Source organism: Miscanthus floridulus, chromosome 10 (assembly GCF_019320115.1).
Source record: "Miscanthus floridulus cultivar M001 chromosome 10, ASM1932011v1, whole genome shotgun sequence".
NCBI classification, from domain to species: domain Eukaryota; kingdom Viridiplantae; phylum Streptophyta; class Magnoliopsida; order Poales; family Poaceae; genus Miscanthus; species Miscanthus floridulus.
The window spans coordinates 82,949,531-82,963,439 of NC_089589.1; the positions used below are offsets into that span (position 1 = coordinate 82,949,531).

At 47.2% G+C, this 13,909-nt stretch overlaps 1 protein-coding gene across 1 annotated transcript; it reads right to left on the reverse strand.

Annotated features, from left to right (window-relative positions):
* Window positions 1-5,684: 5,684 nt before the first annotated feature.
* On the reverse strand, window positions 5,685-8,495 carry LOC136484971 (uncharacterized). Its single transcript, XM_066481927.1, has one exon. It carries the CDS (start codon window positions 8,177-8,179, stop codon window positions 5,963-5,965), a length of 2,217 nt encoding a protein of 738 aa, XP_066338024.1. The 5' UTR covers window positions 8,180-8,495; the 3' UTR covers window positions 5,685-5,962.
* Window positions 8,496-13,909: the final 5,414 nt, after the last annotated feature.

Genomic DNA, 13,909 nt, shown 5'->3' on the forward strand with positions numbered 1-13,909 from the left:
TGTTCCTCATCTATGAAATTGCAGTTTTAACTCCTAATCATTTTAGGGCATGTTTAGATCCCATGGCAAAACTTTAGTCCTACACTTTTAACCTTTTTTTGCCATGGGGATCCTAACAGGAGGGCTAAAAATGAGCAAATGGCTAAAAACTTGGCTAAAATCTTTTGCTCCCAAAGAGGACATAAATTAGGCTAAACTCCCTCGGGGCGGGCGTTGGACACCCCATACCCCTTGTCGCTCGCCAGCCACACACGCGCAACCCTACCTGCTCGACCGCAACACCGCCGCTCTCGCCCGCAATGCCCCTGCATCGCCGCTCTCGCCCGAACGCCTCCAGCAGCGCCACTCGCGCCGCAATGCCCCCGAACCCCCCTCTCGCCCGAACGCCTTCGAGGACTGCCGCTCTCGCGCGCTGTTGGCGTTTTTTAGCGTCACCAATAAGAATGGGGTTAGAATCCATCTCTAGCAATAGCACCAGAAATACCAATTAGCAAATCCGAGCATCACTACTAGGTTTGTATCCCAATAACGGTGTCAGAAGTGCCTTGTTTGTATTACTTAGCAACATCACTAGTAATCAGCAATGTCACTAAGTAATAGCCTTGATAGTTCCTTAACAATTTTAGATATTTATCCATAAGCGCACGGAGCTATTATTGTAGCATTTCACCCAAAAGTATTCAGAGTATCGTTATTTATATTTTCCCAAAGGAAGGCATTTGATTAAGAGTCTAGTATGGATATGAAATTGAATAATAATGCTTGCAAGTACACCAATGTTTATAGCAGGGGTAAAAACGGTGATTTCAAGATAGTGGACACACACTTGGCATTCCTTAAAGGATAAAATAAAGAGAAAGAATAAAAGAATAATCCTAAGTTGAGCAGGCATTGGTCTACTATAGTCATACCAAAATTAGTTAATAATCATACAAATTACATAATTAGTTTTAGGGCTAAGTGTGAAGCAGGTCAGAAAGCCACTGAGTACGTGTCTGCCAGCAACCTCATATGACAATTTAGACTTCTACACCCCAAACGAATGTGCCGCCGAGGCACCATCGCCGCTTGATGATGTGGAGACGGGCGCCCGCGAACAGTTGCTGCCGTCGTGGTCGTAGCGGCGCGCGCAACCATCCGTGCCCACGGCAGCTTTGGTATCGCCCCTAGTCACGTAGCCTAACGTAGATCCTCGGCACCTGGGAGTCCTCCTCCGTCGGAGGCCCACAGGAGCCAAGCCGTCACACCCGCAACTTTCCACCAAGCGTGGCTCCACCCCGGCGCGCCACGGCTAAGCGAGCCGCGACTGCCAGCAGGAGAGAGCAGGGCCGTCGTCGCTCCCGCTCCGCCTCGCCGCCACTAGGGGTGGCCATGACCTTGACGTCGGTGTTGATGAAGCTGTTGCTAACCATGCCACTGCCTTGGCTCGATTTGGATGAGGGCGGCACCATGCAGCCCACACAACCATGGAGCGACAAGGGAGAAGCATGGGAGAAAAGGGCTTTATTATAGAGCTCACCTCATCACCTTTGAGGAAGCTTCTATCGGCCACCATGCCCGCAAGAAAGCCTGCCCACCACCAAGAAGACAAAAGTGAGGAGGACTGATGTCCTCGGAAAGGATCAAGATGCCTAAGAGGGGGTGAATTGGGCTAATTATAAATTTCTTTGCAATAATCAAATCATATGGTTAGCCCAATTAACCCCTTGTGCCTAGAGTGTTTTTATTGATCTAACGCATAAAAGTTTAGCACTCTAAGTTTCAATCCTACTTTAGCATGGCAATTCTAGGAATGTAAAAGACAAGTATTGAATTGCTCAAAGTAAATGCTTAAAGAAAAGAGGGGAGAAGGAACGCGACGATGTTTTGCCGAGGTATCGGAGAGTCGCCACTCCCCACTAGTCCTCGTTGGAGCACCCACGCAAGGGTATAGCTCCCCCTTAATCCACGCAAGGATCAAGTGCTCTCTATGGGTTGATTCTTTGACACTCCGCGGTGAATCACCCACAACCGCTCACAACTTGAGTTGGGTCACCCACAAGCTCCGCCGGATGATCACCAAACTCCCAATCACCACCAAGTCGTCTAGGTGATGGCGATCACCAAGAGTAACAAGCACGAACCCTCACTTGAACACGACAAGCCTAATGAGAAGGGTGGATGCATACTTTGCTACTCTTGCTTCACTAACGAGGGCTCTATTTGGGATTCTCAAATCTCAATCACCTCATTAGGACCTTGCTCTTTTTGGCACTCTCAAAGGTGTTTCTCAGCTGTTGGAATGAGCAAAAGTACCCCCACACACGAATGGAGGTGGTATTTATAACATGGGCTGAAAAACGAACCATTATGTGCCTCTGCGGGGTGACTGGACGCTCTGGTCATGTTGACCGAACGCGCCGGTCAGTTTACCCCGAACTCCAGTGTTTACAGTGTGACCGGACGCGTCCAGTCGCAATTTACCCTCATTGGAACCTTAATGATGTCGACCGGACGCTAGACACTTGCTGAGCAGCGTCCGGTCAGTAGCCGGCACCTGACCAGCGTCCGGTCAGCACTGACCAGACGTGATGAGGACATCAACACCGATCATACATCCACGCCGTCCACGCCGACACCTGCTGGTCCTATTACTCGTGCTCGTGCTCGAAAACTTAATCATCAAGTGAGTTCCTTCTTGAGCTCTTGTCCATCCTGTTTAGATCTTGGAGACACGTGCACTCTTGTTTTGATTAGGAATCAAGGAGAAGACCGAAAGGGAAAAGGACTCGCGTAGGCTGGATTCGGACTGCAGCACACCTCCAACTTGCGACGGTCGCCACGGTTACATACGGAGTCGGATTGGGGTGATTCTGGACTTGTTGGAAAGCTAATAAAGTCTACTTTCATACGGATCTGACCTCGTACTCATACCTGCTCAGAAACGGCGTCAACAGTCCAAAAATCACCGAGAAGTCTATTCTGTCCAGGGTGCTGCGCCACCTTAAGTTAGCCCAATGGGCTTGTATCGTTTAGAGTCCAGTAGGGACGCGTCCTAGGGTTGGAGCACGACCCAAACTCTCTTGTGGTCGTCCTCCACACGTCATATACCCCTTAGCCGCCACCAGGAACACTTGGGTTTTGTTTAGATCAAGTTTAGCCTTTGCTACTTGCTTGTAGGCGCGCGTGCTGATCCAGCCGTCCGTCTCCTTGTCTTCGGAACCCCACTCATAATAAGATTCAGTTTGAGGCTTTCAATTACATCTTGCAAATTCAGTGCTTGTTTCCTCGTTCTTGCTAGTTCTTCGATTGCTTGCAGGACGGGAGCCCTAGTGGCTGGTTGTCGCGCTCCACAAGATCGTAACGGCCTTTGGAGGTGGTGTATCGGTTGCTAAGGCGTGGTCTTGGAAGGCTGTAGTCGGGCCGTGAACGTCATCTCCATCCACCAAATCGAGTGATCTCACGCCTCTCATCGAAAGATCGACCACAAACCCTTGCGGGTTCATATCAAGACGCGTCCGATCAGGATTCTCCCTCTCTAGAACCTTACTGGAGTTGACCGGACGTTGGCCCTCAGCATCCGGTCACTTCACTTCTCAGCGTCCGGTCACTTCCAGACGACTTCACCTTGATCAAATGAACTGACCAAACTCTGAGCCAGCGTCCGGTCACACCGAAGCCAGCGTCCGGTCAGTATTTGACCCTCCATTCACTTCCAACTCTCGATCATATGTGAATGAAGTTTGCTCATTTAGATCTAAGGACTATTTTGGAACTACCTAGCGCTAGTTTTAGCAAGTGTGCACCACACCTAACCCACTAGACTCACCTAGGTCAAGCTATCCGTCCGTACCCCCTTAATAGTATGGCCAAAGGAAAAATAAAGTCCTAAACTACTCTAAGTGTCACCACAACTCCAATCGACACTTAGAACTAGTTCATCCTTAACATTGTCATCCATCCTTTGAAAACCAAAACGATTTCCATCGTAGGGGCATGACCATCATGATAGCCCAATCGATCTCCATTACCGTGAACTAACTTAATTGCCTCTGCAAAACACACGTTAGTCACAGTAATCACGTATTGTCATTAATCACCGAAACCCAACTAGGGAACTAGATGCTTTCATCCTCGAAACACCCATCCAGGACAACTTATTACACTAAAGAAACACTATACAGAGAGGGGGGGCTGGCCCACCTACTCTCAATGCCAGAGAGGTTGCCGGAGAGGGAGAGTAGGGGGCGGAGGGTGGAAACCACAAGGGCTCTCGTGTGACGGAGACTCACTCAGAAGCCACAAGGGCTCTCTCCTGGGGGGACTGAGGTTGGTGTGGGGTCGACAGACCTTATGTTCGTGCAGGAAGAGAGCGGAGGCTTTTTTTAGTAAAAAAATCTATCTAGTCAATAATTGGTTGTTTTAGCCCCTCACAACTATCAGATTTTTCTCATGCACTTACACTGTGTTATAGCTATATTTACACCACCTTATTATTATATTTGCAATTATTTCTTCAGTGTAATTTATTGGATAGAGTGATGTAATTTGAGGATAAAGATCTCAGACAAATATATGCCAAATTTTCAAAAAATAAATATAAATTTTGTCTATAGATTCCAAACACCAGAGAAATATATATCAAATTGTTCACAAATGTCATCAAATTATTCACAAACATACAAATGAAACAAATGACACAAAGCTCCTGGCACTCGATCCGCACGACGTCGACGGGGACGCCGGCATCCGCGTGCGCGAACGACGGCCTCGGGCGATCGGGCAACAAACGAACGCAGCGAACCCGTAGGTACGGCAACGAACTCACGAACCCGTACCTACGATCAGGTGGCAGACGCAGCCTAATTCGGCGGCAGGAGGCAGCGACCGGTACGAATCCTGCTGTCAAAAAAAACCGGTTGCTACCTGGACCCAAAACAACCGTATATCAATTAGCAAATCTGTAAAAAAAAAAGCAACATACGGATCAGAACACCCTGCACTCGATCGACGGGCTGTGGACTATGGTAAATTGCCAATGCCCATCGTGGAATGATATATAACGTTTGGTGCACCAGACGTCCACGGACCACAGTACTGCCAGCCAGTAGTAGAATTCATCACCTCCCAGTCCCAGAGCTGGGGCTGGAGAGCGAAAGAAATGGTCCTCCATGCAACAACAGAGCCTGCTCCCAAAAAGCAGGGCAAGGCAGGGGTGCAGTGCAGTGCACATAAGATTAGCCGAGTGCCCAAGCTGAAGCCTGAAGGAAAACAAAATCGGTCCCCTGTGGCCTTCTGTGGCATGCTCGGATCGTGCTGCACAATTATTGCCGTCGGGCGTGCATGCAGAAATTGTACAGGAAGCCATGAGGAGGTATCTTCAGTGCAGAAATTGGACATGTAGAAAAATATGATCAACCTTCAACCCAAATCATGTAATTGTCAGACTCACTTTCCGCGCAAGATTGCAGGGACAAACTTCACGATGCAGCACGCCTTGTGCAGAATGGCACAGCATTGTGGCTTGCTGGTTGTACTGCGAAGCACCTATTGATTATGGTTGAAGAAAAACGAATACTTTCAGCACTGACTGATCAAATCATGTGCTGAAGATTGGCCACTGGGATGAACTGTCATTGTATATGGCTCAGAAGTCAGAACAGGGAACCAGAGCAAGGTATAACTGAGAGGTTGCATAGCGCATTTCAGTAATTGTTGATAGAGACACAAGCACACAGCATTGACTTAAAGCACGAAAAATACACACACCAGATTAAGGTTTATTACATTCTGCAGGTCAAGTGACAGCCCTGTGATTACCCCAACCTCACTGAAACCATTGGGTATATGTATCACATATATACACAAACTGGAAAAAGAAATACAATTGAAAACAGCACAACGAGTACCGTGACAGTACAGCGGTTCTACATTCAAGAAGAAGATTCATCCATTGATCACACCAGTTCACAACAGCTGACCTTCATTCAGACTGTTTGCGCCGCGATCCCATCCTCGACAATGCGGTCATCCTCTTTAGGACCTTGGAGATCTTGGACAGGCTAGGCCTGCCGCCTCCAAAGTTCATCTTCCTGGTGGAGAACTTGAGGGCCTGCAGGCAGCATAGCTGCCTCACTGAACCTTCGTTGTCGTCGTCGTCCTCCTCCTCCTCTTCCTCTCCTTGCTCAACAGCATCCTCAACCTTGCCGGTGCTGCCTTTCACCTTGCTGCCACTGCGCTTCCCGCCTCTGCCCTTGTTACCACCGCTGCCCACCTCGTAGGCCTCCCAGAGCATGTCCATGTTGTCGCTGCCCTCCACCACGGCACTGTCGCGGCACAGCCTGAGCTGCATGCGCTCCTCGTAGAGCTTGCACGCCAGCGTCCTCTTCCACTCCTTGTCCTTCCGCGACGGCGACCCCTCGCTGAGGAGGTTCTCCGACGAGGTCCGCGAGTGCACTCGGCCGGTGATCGATGTCGACTTCAGTGGACTCTCCATCTCATTCCACATGGCTGGAGATTGTGTCACGTCGTTGTACACCTCCTCCATTTCATCAAGTTCTTGTTCAGGTTGCGTCATCTCGTACTCCAGCTCTTCCAAATCTGGCTCAGGTTGCACATCGTTGCAGCCTTGTTCCAGCATCTCTTGTTCAGCCTGTGCGACGACAGCAGGAGTGATTTCTTCAGCCTTCATGTCTTGGCTGCATTTATCACTAGCTTCAGTCTCCGAGTGCATATACTCTTTGACATCCTTAAACTCTTGCTCTTGCTGTTGTTCGACACATTCTTGAGTGGAAACAGCAATTTGAGCTTGCTGATCACTTCCGCATTTCTCAGCACAAGGATCAGCCTCAAACCGCACGCATTTCTTTCCATACTTGGCTGCTGACTTATTTTTCAAACTGAATTCCACTGAATTTTCCTCCCTGTCCCCAACAAATGGCTTGGCATTGCCAGATACTACTTGTGCTTCCCATAGTTTGATGCGCTGGGCAATCAAAGAACGTGGTTTCACCCGCTCATTTTTCTTGATCTCCACTGATTCAACTGGCTCAGACTTCTTGATCTCCAGTGTGGGCTGAAATTTCTTGATCTGTACTTTTTGCACTGTCTCACATTCCTTGACCTCAGGTGGTTCTGCAGGCTCAAAATTCTTGATCTGCACTGCTTGCACTGGCTCACATTTCTTGATCTCAATTGCATGAAGTGACTCAAATTTCTTGATCTCCAGTTCCTTGGCCTCCATTGGTTCCAACGGCTCCAATTCCTTGATCTCCATTGCTTGCATTGGCTCAGATTTCCTGGTCTCCAATACTTGCACTGGCTCAGATTTCTTGATCTCTACTGACACTGGGTCACACTCCAATCTCTTCTCCTCAACACCATCGGTGACCTCATCACTGGCTGACAAAATCAAGTCCTGCCCCTGAATGGCGCTCTCTTCTTCCTCTGCTTCCATTTCTTGCAGAAATAATGTGTCTCTGGGCAAGCAACACTGCTGAGCCAAAGGATCAGAGCCCTTCATATCCTCGGAAATCACAACTTTCTCATCGATTCTGTCCTTCAAATCACCGAAACTCTCATAATCCAAGAAGCTTCCGTCACCAATGTAATCCATTACAGGGAGCGCAAATGCAGGCTCCTTGCAGTCGTCACCACCAATTAACAACAAGCTCTGCTCCTCCTCAACCTCAGGTACAAAGCAAGAAGCTGTAATAATAACGTTGCAGGGCTCACCCATGATCTCCTCGACGCAGAGAACGGAGGCAGCGTCGGTGGGGCCAAGGACGAAGGAGCAGAGCTGCGCGACGAGCCCCGCGGGGGCACCGTCGGGCGGCCGGAGCTCGGCGCAGAGCGCGGCGACGGCAATGCCGCAGGTCCTGCCGAGGGACGATCTGACGCCGCGGGGCCAGTCGCCGGCGCCGGCGACATACGGCCCGACGGTGGCGAGCACGGCGAGGAGGAGCGACGTGGAGACGAGGAGCGGCCAGAAGAAGGCCGCTAGCGCCACGAGGCCCCACGCGAAGAAGAGGAGGTAGACGGTGTGGAGCGGGTGGGAGGCGAGGAACAGCGCGACGCCGAGCGCGTCGTGGAGGAGGCACATGGACACGGCCACCGCCACCGGCATGGCGGCGTCGCGCTTGCTGGCGCTGTCGCCGCCGCTGTCGGTGGCGCAGCAAAGCTGGGCCTGCTCCGCGGCCATTGTCGACTTGCTCGCAACACCTTGCTCCTTCCTGTGCTCTTCTAGATCGCTTTGTTGTCGGCGCGCGGCGGCGTGTGCTGCTGCTGGGTTTGTTCGCTAGCTAACTACCTGCGCGCCCGTGCGCGCGTGTACTCCTCCGGTGTTGGATGGAGGCGGGAGCAGGCGGCCGGCATGGCGTGTTGTGATCTGCCCGCGGTGGGCTTTGGCATGGAGCGAGATGCTGGGGAAGAAGACGCTTTGGTCAGGAAACATATGGGAGAGGGAGACGGTAAATAAAGGGGAGATTGGAGATTTGCCATGTAGAGGGGAGAATGGGTGTGAGGTTTAACGGTGATTCGTAGGTGACACTGACATGGATTTATGTAGGACTCTGAAATCCATTGCTCAGATTACCACGGACTTCTCTATTGCACCACTATTCTACTTCTATACCGTTGTCAACGTTGCAGCATATGTAAGTTAAAACTTCTTAGCTTTTGTGTTCGGTTGTTAGTCTCGCTACTGTAGTGGTCTGCTTCTCGCAAACCAGCTTCAGGTAGCGGGACTAACAACATGCTGTAAAACAATTTCTTTCGCTTTAAATAAATTCGGGTACACACCAGTTCGCGAGAAAATAAGTTAAAACTTCTTTCTTCTTTTCCATGGATTCTATTGTTACGGTCTCAAGGCTAAAACTTTATAAAAGCAAATGCACAACTAATTTGAGGGTGGGCGACTTCCTAAAACCCCAATGGAGCGAATGCATGCACGTCCAGTTTATTAGGAAGGCAGATGGAAAAATAAGTTGATTTTGTGCATATTCACCTTGCTAAGTTGGATGCGGAACAGTGGAAGTGTAGAAGGAAAAAAGGGGAGCAAGACAAGCGTGCATTTTTAGGCTATAATTCACCTTACCTGTTTCTTTCTTTGCCCTTATTTGCTTTCCGTCTTTTTCCTTTTGCCACCATGCTTTAGAGAGCAGGCTGCCTTACTCGTTTGCGTAGCTCAGAGGCCAAGGAGCTCCCGCCGGCATACCACTCTTCCCTTCACGACACCAACTCGTATGACAACACAATTGTATTCAACTTCCTTCGACCTTTTCAAGTTAAATCCGCTTTTCAGATCAGAACCCATAAAAAGGGTCAAATTATCTATGACTAGGCGTCACACAGTTTAGTTTAGTTTACTTCTGTGCGTGTTGAAAAAATACAGCTGACAAAAGCTGTACCACTAAGAAAATAAACCAAGTGAGCTGCACAATAAAACGTGTTTTTGTAAACCCCTCTCTATATATATATATATGATTGGAGTAGTAGTAGTTGGTGAAAAACATTTACAGACTGCAACAGCCAGGATGGTCCAATTGATTGGCAGCTTTTCCTGTCGCTCGTCACTCGGCAGTGATCATTTGTCAAGATTTTCCATAAAGCCGGCACCAGCTGCACATTCAAAACAGCCCCCAGTACAGTATCCTCTCTACTAGCACAGTATAGTATACTTCGTCCGTAAAAAAAAACACAATTCTAGCTCTAAGTCAAGGTAAAAAACTATATGTCATCAAGCTGCCAAGGTACGTGGTAGAAAAAACAGGGGCCAGGGTCCAGTACCATGGAAACACATGGGCCGTCCTACCCCTCGCAATGACGGCCAACTTATCGATCGTGCGATTTGGAAATATATAAATGAGCCCGAACCGGCGGTGACACTTGCACAATCAGGGCCATAATGCCGGTGGTTTACTTTGGGCGCTGTGAAAGGTTGGATCCCAACTAAAAGCAGAGGCTAGAGTCGCTAGGGTTCTACGTGTGTTGTCAACTTTTCGTGGAACAGTACCCGTGTGAAAAGGATGCGTTTTGATGGGTGAGCCCGTCTTCGCGGTGTGGAATGATAGGTGTGATAGGCTCTGTTCATGTGTTCATCAGTATCACCGAGAATTTTTATGGCAATCTGTCGGCGTAGCCGAGCCATTGAAGATGATTGCACCTTGATTGCGAAAATCTGTAGCAAACGAACGATTTCATAGATGATTGATGAAACCGATTACGCTGTTTTTTTTAAAGTGGACATACCTGATCAAATGTGCGCGTGCCGTATATAACTTATAAGTGATATAAAGATTGGTACATGTCCGTTAGAAGTGTCTTAAGCTAGATTTGCCTGTCAAAATGGCTCTTTGTTTGCTTTTACTGCACCGTAAAGGAAAAGTGACCACGAATTATCTGCAGCAGCCCTAAACCATAGTACCTAAACCATCCAATCATCCATCCATCCATCTATATATTAAATAGTTAGCTGCCGCATTTGTCAGCAAAAGATTGGTCAGCTCAGAGGCAGCCAGTCCATCTACCACCACCCTTTTCTTCAGACTCTGCAGGACGTGCGAGTCGTACTCGTAGTAAAATCTCCACACGCCCTTTCTGACGTTTACTTATCGCCGGTACGTCAGCAGTCAAGGGCGCCAAGGCAAGCTGGCAAGGTAGGGGTCGCCCCCAGCTCAGATCTGCAGCGGCCGGCGCAGCCTGCTCGCAACCCTCCAAACGCCATCACTGTGTTGCCACGGCCGCTGCCCGTGCAGCGCTGCTGCAACCTGCCGCTACTCCTGCCGAGGCGAGGCCTGCCGGCAGGGGCCAGCAGCCCATGTGCTGTGTGGCCTGTGGCCTGTGGCCTCTCCGAGCGTCTCCTGTTTGCTCGACCCGCTACACTGTAGATGCCTTGCCTCTTGTGATTGCCCAAGACATGGCTGCTTGCTGGACATAAACATATATGGTGAGATTTTTGGGTACGAGTACGACGGAGAATAACGCATGAACCTTTGTACATGTATTTGCCATGATCCAAGGCATGACGTAGAACAACCTGTCCTAGACCGCCACCGCGGACAGAGAGGAGAGGGGACGATAGATCTCTCCAACATCGTGCAGTGCATGAACTGGACCTAAACGGCTGATGCTGATGTGTTACGAAAGAAAAATATTATTATTTTGTTAAAGCGGTACGGCTGATAAGTTTACGCCAACCGGGCCTGAGTCGGACGATCCCCAAAACAGTACTGTAGGTTACTAATGATGGAGTTCAAAGTCTAAACCGACTCATAATTTACTCGACCAGACAGAGTAGGGATCATGGGACGGTGCGATGGTCTCAGTCACCAACTCACTGAACAACCACACAGCCTAGGAACTCCTCTGGGACTGGGAGGATTAAGAGACAGGCAGGCGATCAAAGGTCACCTCAAATTATTGGCGTTACGGTTTCACATCAAACAACTGCAAGCTTGTTTCTACCGACAGGCTGTTGTTCCGTAGCACATTTTACTGTGCAACACTCCTCGGTGGGTAATGTTCAGTTCTCACATACCAGACCAGTACTCCAGTTGTTCACCTTTGCTCGTAAGAAGGTAGCGTGTTCGTGCGTTGCTATGAGATAACTAAATTTTTTATACTAAAAATACACAAATCGCACGATAAGATAATAATACTGTTAAATTAAATACCGACGTCAAAGTGACATTTAATTCAAAAAGCAAAGTTTGTGAAATTAACACAGTCACAGAGAGCGCGGCATCGCAGCTCACAAACTCTACTGTGTAGATATTTCCGTGATGCAGCTAAGATCATTTTTTATACCGGTAGGAAGAGATTTCTGATATCCATTTCTTTCATACGCCAACAAATCCACGAATAAGTTCCACCACATCTCCATACCATCCTGTACACGGCGCTAGCAAGCGAATTAGACACAACTTATGTAATTAGTTTTATAATTAGCTCATGTTTAGACCTTCTAATTGATATCTAAAAATTCAATGTGACAGGGACTAAAATTTAGTCCTAGGATCCAAACACCCCTGACTCTCGACTCCTGCTGGCTGTTTACTTGCACCACCATGCCTATGTGTCTGCACGTATATACTCTAATGCCAGAACGTCTAAGATGGTCTTTATTGTCCACCCTTTAAAAATATCGTAACTTTAAGGTTGTCATTTGTGTATGTTGTATGATTGGGATGCTTTGCACTGATCCATGAGGATGTCCATGAGAGTCGAAATTTTTAATGTCATTATGATGTCTAAACTTACCAATCAGACAGAGACGTGATTGTTAAAATATTTTCAACACTGCTTTTATATACTCCCTCTGTCCCAAAATAGAATTCATTCTCGCTTCCCGAGATGTTAACTTTTTTTTTAACTTCGACCAATTATATATAAAAAATATTAATATTTATAATACATAATAGTATCATTACATAGAACCTTGAATATATTTTCATAATAAATTTATTTGGAGATATAAATGTTAAATCTAGTCAAAGTTGAGAAAGTTTGACCTGCACGTATCCCATAACGACTTATATTTTGGGGTAGAGAAAGTATATATTAATGGGAGGAGTCAACTGAAAGTAGTGATGAACACAACAATACTTTTATATTATATGCTAATGGAAGCACGAAGAAACGCAGGGGAATTGACCTATATACTAATGGTGGAAATATTCGTTTAGGAAATTATAGAATGTTCACCAGTCTCACCATATATAACATACACATCTTTTATTTGGCACCACTGATGTTTTCTTTCATGCATGATTATTATTTCCTTTCATGCATGATTATTGTTTTATGTATGATTATTATTTCCTTCTATACATAATTATTATTTTCTTCCATGCATGATTATTATTTTCTTCCATGCATGTGGCCTCAGATAATCGATTTATTTTCTTCAAAGCAAACGAAAGATCAAGCGGAGGATAGCATGGATGGCAATTTCTTTTTCTATCGCATCTTTCCTTTTCTCTCTCGCCCGTTGAACAGCTTGGGAGGTGAGATCGATCACATGGAGTGACAGACAAACAAACCAAGACAATTGTCGTACTAAAACGGTGTCTACACTTTATTCTTTTTAGTTGTAGGAGATAATACCATGTAAGATCAAAGCAGACGTCAGCCCAACAGACAGTAGCTAGAGCAACAGCCAAACCGGGATCCACGCTTTCAGGGTTCACATGCAACACAGCAACACCAAAAAGGACAGCAGCAGCGCAAAATTTGGGGAGCCAAAAATAAATCAGACCATGATTCCATGCAACCAACACAAAATTATGGATTTCCATGCCATGCAACGGCCGAAGATCCGTCCTACAAACTATACTTTCCACTCCCTACCTCCAGTAGATACTGGAAGGGTAGGTGGAAAAGCAAGCATGAAACATGGTGGCACCCCACAATTTTGTACCAACCAAACGGAAGTAACAGGAGAGCTGATCAAAAGTTGTCAATCATGGGTGTCTCAAATTGATAATAGTCTCATAGGTAGTTCAAGTTTCATGTCCCTTGCACTGTGGCCATGTTCAAGCAGAGCAATTAACACTATATAAGGAGGAACTAAGACACCACTAAGATTATTGGAAGCTTTGGTTTTAAGCTAAACAGAGCAAACAGACATCGAATTTGGTTGCGCATTGAACGCAGTTTCTGGAGATATTCATTCGTTCATCACAGGCTTGTTCTCGCTGGCCTTGGGCCTCTGCTCCTTTGGTTTATGCTCCTCCATTTTCCTGTCATCAAATGGATCAAGCAAGACACGGATCAACTTAAGTTACTGGAAAGAATACTACAAATCAAAATCGCATAACAATAATCAACTTCAAATAAAGTGTGCACTACAGGTATCATTGTAATTGACGTGAAAGTACAACTTTTGATTATTATAATGTCCTTTTTTATACGAAACTAGAGGGGGCCCAGA